Source organism: Cannabis sativa, chromosome 7 (assembly GCF_029168945.1).
Source record: "Cannabis sativa cultivar Pink pepper isolate KNU-18-1 chromosome 7, ASM2916894v1, whole genome shotgun sequence".
NCBI classification, from domain to species: Eukaryota; Viridiplantae; Streptophyta; class Magnoliopsida; order Rosales; family Cannabaceae; genus Cannabis; species Cannabis sativa.
Window position 1 is genome coordinate 58,712,992 of NC_083607.1, and position 14,163 is coordinate 58,727,154.

General features: G+C 32.4%; 2 protein-coding genes across 2 annotated transcripts; both read right to left on the reverse strand.

Moving 5' to 3' along the window:
* Positions 1-2,011: 2,011 nt before the first annotated feature.
* On the reverse strand, positions 2,012-4,762 carry LOC115696753 (uncharacterized). The gene is made up of 2 exons (XM_061118734.1): positions 2,846-4,762; positions 2,012-2,752 (listed from the first exon to the last, which is right to left on the reverse strand). The coding sequence occupies exons 1-2, from the start codon at positions 4,760-4,762 to the stop codon at positions 2,012-2,014; spliced, it is 2,658 nt and encodes an 885-aa protein (XP_060974717.1).
* A 3,252-nt stretch (positions 4,763-8,014) lies between these two features.
* LOC115698305 (protease Do-like 5, chloroplastic) lies at positions 8,015-10,521 on the reverse strand. Its single transcript, XM_061119042.1, has 8 exons — positions 10,244-10,521; positions 9,705-9,857; positions 9,521-9,583; positions 9,342-9,431; positions 8,843-8,965; positions 8,670-8,757; positions 8,361-8,435; positions 8,015-8,244 (listed from the first exon to the last, which is right to left on the reverse strand). Exons 1-8 carry the CDS (start codon positions 10,484-10,486, stop codon positions 8,138-8,140), a joined length of 942 nt encoding a protein of 313 aa, XP_060975025.1. The 5' UTR covers positions 10,487-10,521; the 3' UTR covers positions 8,015-8,137.
* Positions 10,522-14,163: the final 3,642 nt, after the last annotated feature.

Below are 14,163 nucleotides of genomic sequence, written 5' to 3' on the forward strand. Positions count from 1 at the left end.
AAAAGAAAAAAAAAAAAAAAAAAGGCTGCCACAAATGTGACAATTCCCATCACATCATTTTTTTTATTGATATAATGATTAAATTGAATTAAAAGAAAAGAAAAAAAAAAAAAAAGCTGCCACAAATGTGACAATTCCCATCACATCATTTTTTTTATCACTTAAAATACAAAAAATAAAAAAAAAAGCTAAAGTTTTAAAGGCAGTAAACTGCCAAAAAAAAAAAAAAAAAAAAAAAACAGTATAAATGTTGCAATTTCCGTGCAACAGTAAAAAAGTTATAAATTGGGAAAAAACAGTATAGGGTGTAAATTTCCCATTAAATAATTTGTGTTAATAATACCACTTTCTTGATAAAAGGCCCTACTAAAATTTCTATTGAATTGACCCACTCATTTATTTTTGTTGACCTTAGAAATGACACATCATAGAATTGAGTAACCTAATAAAATAGTTTGCATATGAAATGAAATAATTTAGGTGGGTTGATAAGCATGATTTTTCTTTCACTCACACATCTCTTTCTAGAAAATGATTTTTCAATGCACAAATACAATGGGGAGATATATTTGAATAGGAGTTTCCAATTTGAGAAAAGATTGTTGTGTAACTAAAAAAAATAACACCCACATATTGTCCCACCAAGAAACTTATTCAATTTTTGAATAATTTATAAGTAGCAATAATAATTAAGAAAAGATGATTCAATATCAATTATTCTATTCTTTTACTATTTAATTAAATAGGGATCACTCTCAATTATAGCAAGTTGAAAGATTGTAACTTTTAACTAAGTAAAAAAAAATTGAATTATTTAAATTATGATTTGAGGTAGAAATTATATAAGGTATAAGTAATGATTCACTCATTTTTATTTTACACATTCAAATTACACACTATAATGTACAATTAAATATAATTTGGTTCCTACTCAAACAAATTCAATAATTGTTAAGTCATTAGGTCATTTTCCTACTATTTCTAATTCTAGTGTTGTTCAAACAAAAAAGGGTCCACATTTTTACATTCAAAATTATGAGTACAAAGTCAAAACAAAAGTTTTTGGCATCTTCACAATAGGGTTTCATTCAATATAGAAAAGCTAAATATATTAAGAATATCATTCCTTTAAAGGAAGTATTTATTCAATGAATATTTTATTGATACTAAAGGTATTGGCCATTTCCATTTCCATTTGTTCTTTTTCTTTTTTCCATTGAAAATATCTTGAGTAATTTTCACAATAGGTAAGATCTTTTTTCCTACTTTTAGTTTTTATTGGTTGAAAAATTCTCTCTCTCAATATATATATATATATATCTTAGTTTTGACTATAAAAGAAATTTAATGTTGTGAAAAAGTTACACATACTCAAGAATCCTTATAATACTATTTGAATTTTGTAAAGTATTTATTGTATCATACTCTTAAAACATATGTGTAATATTTTGGTGTTACTATCACAATAAAAAAAATACTTTCTATCTTAATTTTGGCTAAACATACTCATAGGTTATACAATGAGTTATGCTAAGTCTTTGTGATTTAGATCATGTTGTCAATTTATATATATATATATATATATTAAAACTCATTATAAATAGAATTAGTAGTAACTTTTCCAACAACACCAACAATAATAATTCAGCAACAATTAATTGAGACTTTAGTTTGGGATATTATTTTTTTTGTTATTTTTTGAAAGGAAATACTCTAGTAGTTAGTAGTGAATGTTTAAATTAATATCATACATGTTTGAAGTTTTAATTTATTTTTGGATTATAAGATTTTTTTTGAATCACTTTTGTTACTTTGTTTGGGGATGAAAAATATGGGGACATGTAGTTGGGATAACACAACTTAGTGGACCAAGCCCAACATAGATTCAATGCAGGCCTTCTTGGGGCCTAACTGAACAAGAATAATAAAATAGTGAAATTACACTATTTTTCTACAATTTATGCAAAAATTTAGTATTTTTTTTTTTTTTGAATGAAAGTATGGCATTTTATTAATAAAGTGAATCAGCCATTACAATGCTTAACAACTCATAAGGGGAGTTATCATGAGAAAATATGCGAACTGGGGAATAACAAGCACTACGCGCCAGAAAATGCGCGGCCTTGTTAGCAGTACGCTTTACAAACTTTAAAGAAATAGAAGTCAACTCAGACAAGAGTCTCTTACAATCCCAAGCAACCATCCCGAAAGTGGATGGCATTTGTGCAGTGCTGCTTATACCTTGAACAGCCAACAAAGAGTCGGTTTCAAGGGATACATTATGCCAATTGTTGCTCTTTATCCAACTTAAAGCCTCCTTGATTCCACAGATTTCAGCAATTTCAGGAGAGACATTGCCAAAACTCAACTTGGAACCAGCTTCAAGGATTCGGCCATCACTATTTCTTGCTATGAAACCAACTCCATAAGAGTTTAGATTTGCAAATATCGCTCCATCCACATTAACCTTAATCGTATCAATAACGGGTTTAGTCCAATGCTCAATTTCCATACCTTGACTAGTATCAGTAAGGATGGAAGCTGATCGGTTTTTTCTGAGCATGTAACCATTGATTAAGGTAAGATTTTGCTTCAAGAACAACATTGGCAGCTGTCTTAACTCTTCCTTTCCACAACACATCATTCCTGGAACTCTAAATTTGCCAAGCAACCATGAGGACTTTAGTTGTCGAGTTAGAAGTGCTGCTGTTTGTAACAGCAGTAAACCAGTCTCTAAAACTTGAGGAAGTTGCTGGTGTGAAGTTTATGGAAGATCTATTCCAACAAGAAATTACAAAAGGGCACATGACCAAGATATGGATTATAGACTCCTCTGCATCATTACAGACTGGGCAGGAATTATTGACAAAAACATGTCTTGTTTGTAATTGTGCACGAGTAGGAAGGCTGTCCGAGAGAGATCTCCAACCAAAATGAAGTTTTTCGGGGGAACCTTTATTTTCCAGTAAGACTTCCAAAAATCTCCAGCTAAGAGAGAGTCTTGATCATTATAATTCAAGTATCTATACGCACTCTTAACTGAGTAATAACCAGAATTTTCAAATTTCCAACTCCAATAATCTTCCTTATTAGTTTGAGGGAGTGGAATGCCTAAGATAATTGCACAGTCGCGTTCATTGAAGAGGTCATTAACAACATCAACATCCCAGCTTAAATTGTCAATTTGCATCAGACTTGAGACATGGTTGACATCTAAGGTGGGGTGGGAAGTAGTTACATAGGGATGATGCATATCAGGAAGCCAAGGAGTATTAGTAATATTGGTTTTTAAACCATTACCAATACTAATTCTTGCATCCGCAACAATGAGAGCCTTGGAATCGAAAATGCTTTTCCAAATGAATGATGGATTATGACCAAGAGAAGCATTTAGAAAAGTATCATCAGGGAAATACCTTGCTTTGTAGATTTTGCAAACCAGGGAGTCAGTCTCAGTCAATAGTCTCCACGCTTGTTTGCCCAATAAAGCTAGATTGTACTCTCTAAAGTCTCTAAAACCCAAACCTCCAACGGCTTTGTGTTTGCACAATTTCTTCCAGCTATGCCAACTAACACCATGTTTATCCTTGGAAGATTTCCACCAAAAAGAACTCATTACTCCTTCCAAACTTCGACAGGTTTCTAAAGGTAACAAAAAAACTGACATTGCATAGCTTGGGAAAGCTTGTGCAACTGTTTTTAGCAATGTTTCTTTGCCAGCCTTCGACAGAAATCTACCTTCCCAGTGTTGAATTCTTTTTTGCAGCTTATCTTTTATAAAACCCAAAATAGCCTTCTTGTTTCTTCCAACTAGAGATGGTAGTCCCAAGTACAGACTAGTTCCATCAGCTTCTTTGATGTGCATAAGATGGCCAATTCTTTGTTTTGTAACGATACTGGTGTTGCTGCTATAGAAGATAGAAGACTTGTTGAAATTCACAATTTGTCCAGAGGCCTCTTCAAACATCTTCGATAACCGAATCACATTTGAGGCTTCTCTCTCGTTTGCACGACAATAGATGTAACTATCATCTGCGAATAGCATATGAGAGATAACTGGGGCACCATTTGCAACTCTACATTCCCTAATGTAACCGGCACTTTCAAAGCTTTTGATTAAAGCTGAGAAACCTTCAGCACATATAAGGAATAAGTAAGAAGACAACGGATCACCTTGGCGTATACCTCGAGAAGGCACTATAGGGCCCATCTCCCTACCACTATAAACAATCTTGTATCGGACAGAGGAGACACAACTAAGAATTAGATGTATCCAATGATGATCAAACCCCATCCTACACATCATATCCTTCAGAAATTGCCACTCTACACAGTCGTAGGCTTTACTAAAGTCAAGGCTTAGAGCCATAAAGCCTTCTTTACCTCTTCTCTTTCTCTTCAAGTAATGCATTACCTCATAAGAAATCATGATGTTATCTGTAATCAACCTCCCCGGGACAAAAGCACTTTGATTGGTTGATATGAGTTGTGGCAGAACTTCTTTGAGGCGATTTGCAATTACTTTAGATATAATCTTGTACACGACATTACAAAGGGAGATCGGTCTAAGCTCATTCATAGAAGATGGGCTCTTTACTTTTGGTATAAGAACCAGATTAGTGTCGTTTAGACCTTGAGGCAAATCTCCAGTTCTCATGAAACTCCTAACAAGATTAATAATATCAGATCCTACAATGCTCCAACAGCGTTGGTAAAATCCTGGTGTCATGCCATCAGGGCCTGGCGACTTGTCAGGATGCATTTAGAAAAGAGCTCTTCGAACTTCCTCGTTAGAGACCGGAGCAAGTAATGATTCATTCTGAGCACGTGTGACCGTAGAAGGAATATTAATTGTGACAGGGGAAGTATTAGTTGCTGAAGAGCAAAATAAATCATTGTAATAGTTAAGAATAACATCAGACAAACCATTCTTCCAATCGATCCAGTTGCCTTGTGCATCTTTGAGTTTAGTCACTGAATTATGTTTCTTCCTTGATGTAGCATAGGCATGAAAGTATTTACTATTTTGGTCTCCTTCTCTAAGCCATAACTGCTTAGACCTTTGCTTCCAAAAAACCTCCCGCTGAGTATAAACTTCAAATAACTTTGCCTCTGCATCTTTGAACTTTTCAATGGAATTAAGATCTCTACCATTTCTCCATTTCCGAATCTCAGCCTTTAGATTGCTAATTCTTTCTTTGAAGTTGCCTGTATAATCTTTTCCCCATTCAGCAAGAACCAAGCTACATTGTTTTATTTTATCTATTATACTGCCACTCAAACAGAACTCCCAGGCATCCCGAACAATTTGAGTACAGATAGGCTCTCTCAGCCACGCATTCTCGAACTTGAAGCTTTTCTTTGCAGCAGTATAATCTTCAGTAAAAGGGATCAGCAGTATCGGGCAATGATCAGAGCTGGACCATACCAAATTAAAGAGTTTTGCTGAAGTAAATAAATCCATCCATCTTTGGTTCATAAGGGCTCTGTCAAGACGGATTTCTATCCAATTAGGTGTGCCTCTACCCTTCTCCCAAGTGTAAGGATAACCAGTGAGATCAAAATCATATAAATTACATTCAGCAAGTGCACCATTGAAACCATTAATAAGCCACTCGGGGTAAGCATTTCCTCCTCTTTTATCATCTTGATTTGCCACATTGTTTAAGTCACCAATGACGCACCAAGGAAGATCGTATTTTCCAGCTAACTCCCTCAATAAATTCCAAGTCTTGTCACGGTTGTTGCGGTTTGATTCTCCATAGCAACCAGTTAGTCGCCACACTGGTTTGTCATGGCTATGAATACTGACATCAATGTGATTAATAGAGAAGCCTAGTACTTTAGCCTCTTCTCCATAGCAAAAATTTAGTATTGTTTTTGAGAAATAGTAGCAAATCGCCCTATATCAATTTTTACTGAAGATTAAAGTTCTTTTTTAAAAATAATATAATAAATGACCTTTATAATTTTGTAGTACCTAAAATCCTCTTAGTTATATAAGGGTATAATTCACATTATATTCATTCTCCAAATAGAAACATAAGCTCGGCTCCAAAATTCAAATGATGAAGCCTCTCTCTCCTCTATTTTTTCCGGTTGGTTTGAGATTTCTTCAAAAATTTCTGATAAATTATTGTGATTTCCCCCAAAAGGCAATGAAATATTCTTCTCACATCTATTTATTTGATTCATTTGTTGGATCTAATTATTTTCTCCTAATTTCTCACAATTGAAAACAACTGCTCATTTTTTTTCTTTTTCTAGTTTTATCACATCTCCAAATTATAACAATTGCTCACAAACAACGACAAAAGTCTCAGTTAAATTTTTCTGTCGGTAGTATATACATTTTGTATTATGGTATATACATTTTGTGTACTATAGTATACCATTTAGAAAATAAAATAAAAAAACTTAGATTGTATATTAATTTTGTTGTATGGTATACATATATTTTTAATCAAAGAATAGCAATCTTTAGTTTTTCCTTTCTTTTTTTTATTTCATTCGTCATATCAAGATATGTATTTATTTAAAGAACCACTATTTTTTAAGTTTTTTTTTTTTATATTTCTTCTTTGTATACATCAGCACATAAAAATGATATATTTGTAGATTAAATAGATACCCTATAGTGTAAAATTAACATACCACGAGCTTAAATTTTTTATAAGTTTCTTTTTTGTTTGCCTTTTATTTGTTTTCTTAATGAGATAATATAATGCATAATATATATAATGTAGTGAAAATTATATGTACGTCAAACTTAAACTAATATTCAATATTTTTTTTTTCTTTCCTTCATATACCATATCATATACAAACGATATACCTATGACCAATATGAATATACTACTTTAAACTAATATACTATTAAATGAGATTTTTCTCCAAGATATACAATAGCATACAAAAACTATGTACTACAATCATAAGCAAAAATACTATAATGAAAATTGATATAATACAGTAAAATAATTTAATATTCCACAATTTTTTTTTTCTTTTTCTTTCCTTCATGATATACAATTGAACATAAAGACAATATTCCCTAGTGAAATATAACTATACCTCAAACTTAAATTAATATTCCACGTTTTTTAATTTTCCCCTTTCGATTATTATATACCATAGCACATTAAAATAATATACCATAATGTTAAACTAATATACTACCTTTTAGTTTTTTTTAATATACTATTACACATAAAAACAATATACCATTGTGTAAATAATTAAATAACTACACCAAACACTTTAAAACATCATACCACAAATTGAAAATAATATATACCACTCTCTATTTTTTTTTATTTCTTAATATATCATAACACATAATAAATATATACCACAGTGCAAAATCAAATGTACCAAAAACTTAAAACTAATATCTTAGTGGTAATTTTTATGTTCTTTCTTTCATTCAAGTATTCCATATGATATAAAAATGATATACCTTAAAAAATATGAATGTACAAAAAAACTAAACTAAAACACTTTATTTTTTATGTTGTTTTGATGTTGTTTTATTGTTGCTTTCATGTAATTTTTTTTATTGTTTTCTTGTATTTTTATAGAGTAACATAAAAATATGTATAAAAAAAACTTTGAACGTAAAAATATAAAAAATTTACAAAAATTAGTGTTTTATGAATCATCCCTTTTTTATATTTGTATTATAGGTGTCATGAGTTGTTAATCTAATTATTTTTTAATTATTTTATATTTGATTTATATTTATTGTGAAATTAATTTCTTGTTGTTTTTAAGTTGTTTTCTTGCTTTTTCCTGAGCAAAATGTATTTTTGTAATTTTAAAAATATACATGCGTACTTTTGTAAATAAAAATTTTAAACCGTAAAATTATAAATATAAATAAAAAAATGGTATTTTTGAAAATTTCCCAAAGATTAATTTTTCTTTTATTCTCCACATTTTTTTCCCTTACTTTCTTCTTTCCCCAGCAAATACCAACTTCCAAACATAGCCTAGTTCTAAAGCTTGGTAGCAATTACATAAAGAGATATGACATTCATGTATTTACTTGGGAATTAAATTTGTTGGGTTCCCATTAAATTTTAACATCATGTAAGAGCAAAGAAGAAATATTTATATAAAAGTAAATATAAAATGTTCAAAACCTATTACTGTAAGGGGTTCCATAAACAATAAGATAAGGTACAGTTCTCACAACTGTGTCAACAGGTATTGCAAAGTTTACACCAGATGAAACTCCTGTCCCTACAAAAAGTAAAAAATAAAAACACTTTTCAAACATAACACTTCTAAACATGTAATAATGTAATGTAAATGTAGTTAAAGATCCAACATTTATTATGTTAACAAAAAGTTTGTACCTTTACGAGTGAAAGTTGCAGTGTTTACTCCAATCACATGCCCATATGAATCAATCAATGGCCCTCCAGAATTCCCTGTTTATGAACTTGTTAAATATCTTTGATATGAAATCTACAAATTCACTTGAAGAATGATAAGTAATGATATTCAATTGTTAATGGTGAAATTGAATATTGGACAACAATCTAATAAGAGCAATCATATTGAGAGTCCTAAATTTAACATTTTTACAAAACATATGTCCAAAAATCAATTTTTTAAAACAAGGGGTTCAATCTATTGATGATGTAATTCAATAGAATGATTACCAGCATTAATAGCTGCATCTGTTTGAATTGCTCCTCTAATGGCACCTCCATTGGGTGAAGGTATCTCCCTCCCCAAACCACTAACCACCTGCATTATTTGAAAGAATGAAGTACTAGAGATACTATTCGAAACTGAAAGATAAGACTAAAGAAATCATGCTAAATAAATATACCCCAGTTGTTAGCGTGTTCTCGAATCCATACGGATTTCCAATGGCAAAGCAGCTCTGACCAACATGTAAATTGCCAGAAGTACCAACAGCAACAGGCTTTAATTTGTAGCCTTCAACATCAACCTGGAAATCATTTTAAGTTAAGCTCTTCCAAGCAGAAGTACATTAAACATTGTGAAGCCAAGCCAAAGCAAAAGTAACATAACTAAGAAGAGACACATGAGGAAGGAGTCTCGTGTTGATACATACATCTTAATTTGCTACTAATTATTCTCAACATGATCCTAACTTAGGACTCAATTTATCGCTACACTTGACTGTATCCCTCTCAAGGGTTATTTTAGTGATAGATTCTATAGGAACTGGACGATCCTATTTGGTCAAATACCTAGCGAAAAACTCATATGTTCCTTTCTTTGGTTGAATCTATGTAGTTCCAGGTTTTTTCTTCAAGACTAAATCAAAGCCAGAAAATAAAATGTAAGGTTGAAAAATAAACCTTAAGAACAGCCAAATCATATGCAGGATCATAACCGACAATCTTGCCTTCCCTGTAAAATCCAGTTCCTTTCTCATCAACCAGATAAACCTGTTACCAAAACCCCCAAAATGAGTTTTTTTTTTCACTCCAACAAATTTACATAATCAATTTCAGCAGTTGAATAAAAGGAGAAAAACCTTACAACGCTGTAATCCAGTTGTGTCTGTAATCAATTTAGATACAACATGGTAGTTTGTAACCTGATATAGAGTATAGACAAATACATCACTAGTTTCAACTTCAATAGCACAAAGAGTAATAACAATGCCATGAAAACATCCCAAGTTGAAACTTAAACACAAAATGATAGTAAAAGCTTACAATGTGACCAAACTTATCCCATATAAAGCCTGAGCCTGTCCCTTCAATTTTTGTACTGTTATCCTCTTTAAGCAATACTTCTTCTTTTTCAGAAGTGTTGAGGTTTTTGTCAATCTCAATGTCTTTAATGAAAACAACCGATGGAGAGGTTTCCTAAAGACAAGCAAAGATTATAAATAAATGAACCCAAATGAGAAAATCTTAGTCCATAAGCTCAACAAACTAAATAAAGATTATGAACATGATATTCAACTATCTCCTCTGATTATTAACCAATCTCACTAACCTCTCAATCTCACCAAAACAAAAATGGTTCAACCAAATGGATCTGCTACAAAATATTTAAACTTTAATTTCGATATTGTAAAATATTCAAAAAAAGTTTGAAAATTTACTGGTAATCTAATTGATAAAAAGAATAATTAGACTAAAAAACTGAACTTTTTGAGCCTAAAGCCTCACCCAATTGATTCAATCCCAAAAACTAAAATGTATAAAATGAGAACACAAAACATTCATCTAGAGAGAGAGAGAGAGACCTGAAAAAGTTGCACAATTCGGTCTTCTTCTAGCTGAAGCTCATCCTGTTGTTGCAGAGCAATGGCTGGTGAGTGAATTGGGTCGAGCAAATGGAGTAAGGAAGCAGCTAAAAGACTTTGACCCAATAGCAAAGTCCTTCTCCTTGTGAGAAAACTCTTCTGGGTTTTGCTTAAAATCGAAGATGAAGAAGAGGAAATGGTGGGAAGAATCGGAGAGGGAGCAAGGGAACCCAAAACCACCATCTTCACACATAACTATCACTTCACTTGTTCTTCACTATTCAATATAATATATTTCTTTCCTTCTAAGGATAACTAAGCTTTTGACTACGTGGGCCAATAATGGGCTCAAAAGCCCAATATCTTTAATGTCTCCATTTTAGAAAAATTAACACTTTTATTTTTAAACTTTTTAATCGTAAAATTGTACTTTTGAAAAATAAAAATGTGTTCTATAACTATTTTTATTTTTCAATTTTAAAAATAAAAAATAAAAATGTGTTTAGTAAATTTTATTTTTATTTTCATTTGTTAATTTTATTTAAGTTGGATCCAAGATCGGGGCTGGGGTCCAAGTTTGGGTCTGGTTAGGGTCTCGGTCGGGTCTGAGTCTGGGTTCCAAAGTTTAGGTTGGGGTAGGAGTCTAAAATATTGATTAAAAAAACTAATTAAAAAAATTTCAAAAGTGATTTTTTTTTTTCTTCAAAATTTGATTCTCAATTAAAAATTGAAAAGTAAAGAATATGATTTTAGAAAATAGTTAAGGTAACTTTCTTAGGTTATGCTTTAAGTACCAAGAGGTATAGAATTTACAATTTCAAGAAGGGTAGACTAAAGGTTGTGATTGCTAAAAATATTATTTTTAATGAATTGGAATATCCTCACTTAATGTCCAGAACAGGTAGTGTGTCTCCGTGTGATGCAGGAAAAATAGGAAACAAGAACTCTATACACATAAAAATGGATTACAGAACGAAACATCCAGAAGAAGGTTCACAAATGAAAGATAGTACGAAACTGGAAGATAATGCGCAGATAGAAGCTGATGCTAAGCTGGAAGATAACGAAGACCAAATAAAGGTTCTGGAAGGACTCGGATAAGAAGGTCTGGAAGGTTATCAGTTGGCGCGTGATAGAATCATAAGAGAGATTCACCCTCCGTCAAGGTTTGTGGAAGCAGACTTAATAGCATTTGCACTCAAAATAGTACAACAAATTGAAATTTAAGAGCCCGAAAGCTACAAAGAGGCAATTTTAGGTGAAAACAAGTCAAAATTGCTCCAGTCCATAGATGATGAGATGGATTCACTTCGAAAGAACAAGACTTAGGTTGTTGTACTAAAGTCGAAAAATACAAAGATTGTGGAGTGCAAATAGATTCTCAAGGTGAAAGAGGAAAATAATGAGAATGAACCAGTGTGGTTCAAAGTCATGTTAGTGGCTAAGGGTTTTACTCAGGTGGAAGGAATAGACTACATTAAAATCTTCTTACCTGTGGTAAAATACAAGGCAATAAGATTGATGTTGTCCTTGGCAACTCAAATAGAATTTGAAGTTGAACAACTTGATGCTAAGATTGCTATTCTAAGTGGATTCTTGGATGAAGAGATCTACATGAAGCAACCACCTAGATTTCAAGTGAAAAGAAAAAGAGTTGAGTTAGTTTGCAAGCTCAACATGTGCTTATATGGTTTGATACAGTCCCCAAGATAATAGAATAAAAGATTTGATACTTATATGCAACAAATTGGGTTCAAACTATCTAAATATGATCATTATTTGTATTTTAAGAATATGAGCAATTTACAGTTGTGTTTTTATTGCTCTATGTAGACGATATGCTCATAATGAGCAAAGACCAATCAGTGATCAAAAGTATGAAAGCCAAGCTCAAGAGAGAGCTTGAGATGAAGGAGCTTGGTCCAGTTCAAAGGATACTTGGTATTGAAGTTGCAAGAAATATGAAGGAAGGTACAATCAACTTAAAGCATTTAGGGCTCATCAAGAAAGTTATTTAGAAGTTCAACATGGAATATGCAAATAGTACATCCGTCTCATTAGGCGAACATTTTGTCTGGTCGAAGGACAGTGTCCGAACAGTGTGAAAGAGAAGGATGTACCTTATGCAGTAGTTTTAGGATGTTTAATGTGGGGAGCACAAAGTCGGACATAGCTCATGTTCTAAGTATCCTGAGTCAGTTCATGTCCAATTTGGGCATTGAACATTGAAAGGCCCTCAAATAAGGTACTTAAAGGGCACTTGAGATCATGGTTTGACCTATGAAAAAGCAAAAGGAGAACTGGAGTTGAAAGGATTTGTGGATGCTAACTATGCCTCGAATAGAGATACGAGAAAATTAACCACTTCTTACGTTTTCATGACAAATCAGAACTGTATATGCTGGAAGGCCTAGTTACAGTTCGCGGTTGCCCTTTCCACCACGGAAGCAAAATTTATGGCTACCACAGGAGCATTTAAGGAAGCTTCATGGCTTCGGGGAATTATGTTTGAATTGAAATAAATATAAGACGGAGTGACCGTGTACTCAAATAGCCAGTCCTCCATCCACCTTTTCAAGTATCTAGTTTATCATGAAAAGAGCAAACATATAGACATAAGACTCTACTGGATTAGAGTGAAGATAGAGGAGGGGCTGGTTGATTTAGAGAAGGTCAGAACAGAAGATAATAATGCTAACATTGGAACTGAGGTCTTAACAATAAACAAGTTCAAGTACTGCTTGGACTTGATCAATCTCAGAAGTTAGTATAATGAGATATCTAGAACACCAACCATGATGGCTACATTCTTTCTTTATCTCTATCATATTTTAATTTAAAGAAACTAGGTAGAATTTGTGGTATAGTTGTTCCAAATGAAAAGATCTCTATTTGTGGTTCTGGTTATAGAAAGTTAGTTGTCTCGCAGAAGTGTGTTCCCAGGCTAACTTGCCCATCCAGAAGAAGTATCGTGGAATGATAGATGCCATTCGAAAGGGCGTTCTTAGATGTCTATCATGTCAACTATGAGTGTAGTCTTCAGGAAAGCTAGTCCTCCTCCGGAAGGAGTTTCAGATGGTTAGTTGTTCCCTCCTTATAGGGATTCCCAAATAGTCAACTCCAGTTGTTGCCTTTCATATCCGAGAAGTCCCTTCATCGTGCGCTTTGGTTTGTCTTCCAAGAAGCCTATGTCTCATTCGGAAGCACTATACTTATGCTGACATGGAGATATTATTACGAGGATTTTGTTAAGTTTGTTAAGTCGTGACTAACTTAACAACTTAGCTTTCTGTAGTCACCACCTTTAGGATCTATATATTGTATCTATAAATACCACCAACACTTAACATTTTAGAGTACAAAAAGAAGAAGTTTAGACGAGTTTCGAGAGGTGATCTTAAGAGAGAAAGATTGAGAGGTACAGAGAAAAGAGAGGGATTGGATTCAAGATTTGTATGAAGAATCTTCTATAGATGAAAAAAATTCTTGAGTAAGAGTGTCAAAGTAACCACTTTGAGTGAATCCAACAAAGAATCGATCTCGATTGTATTGTACCATGTTCTTGCTCAATCAATAAGAGAATTTTGGTGGTGTTCCAAAACTGGAGTAGAATCATAGATCACATCGATTTATAGGACTTGAACCAATATATATCTTGGTTTTAATTTTATTGTTTTAGTGCTTTAATTGTTTATAGGTTTAATCTTTTCATCCCTGATTTATCTTCGATTGTTTTGTATTATTTATTAATATTGTACGTTATTGTTAATTGTTTGTTAATTAAGTTTCAGTTGATTTGATTATCCACACTACACTAGTTGTAATTTTCTCACAAAAATAATTAAGTGTGATAAATAAGACAACTAAACAATATAATTAATTACTCCTTATAACAAAAAAAAAACAAACAAAACATAATT

Bases quoted from the DNA above. Each gene is read 5' to 3' on its own strand.
- LOC115696753 (XM_061118734.1), bottom strand. From the start codon at position 4,762: ATGCATCCTGACAAGTCGCCAGGCCCTGATGGCATGACACCAGGATTT. The intron at 2,753-2,845 runs GTAATGATGCAG...ACTTCACACCAG, and splicing joins CAATAATTCCTGCCCAGTCT to CAACTTCCTCAAGTTTTAGA.
- LOC115698305 (XM_061119042.1), bottom strand. From the start codon at position 10,486: ATGGTGGTTTTGGGTTCCCTTGCTCCCTCTCCGATTCTTCCCACCATT. The intron at 9,584-9,704 runs GTAAGCTTTTAC...ACTCTATATCAG, and splicing joins GGGATAAGTTTGGTCACATT to GTTACAAACTACCATGTTGT. The intron at 8,436-8,669 runs GTAATCATTCTA...GTTCATAAACAG, and splicing joins AGATGCAGCTATTAATGCTG to GGAATTCTGGAGGGCCATTG.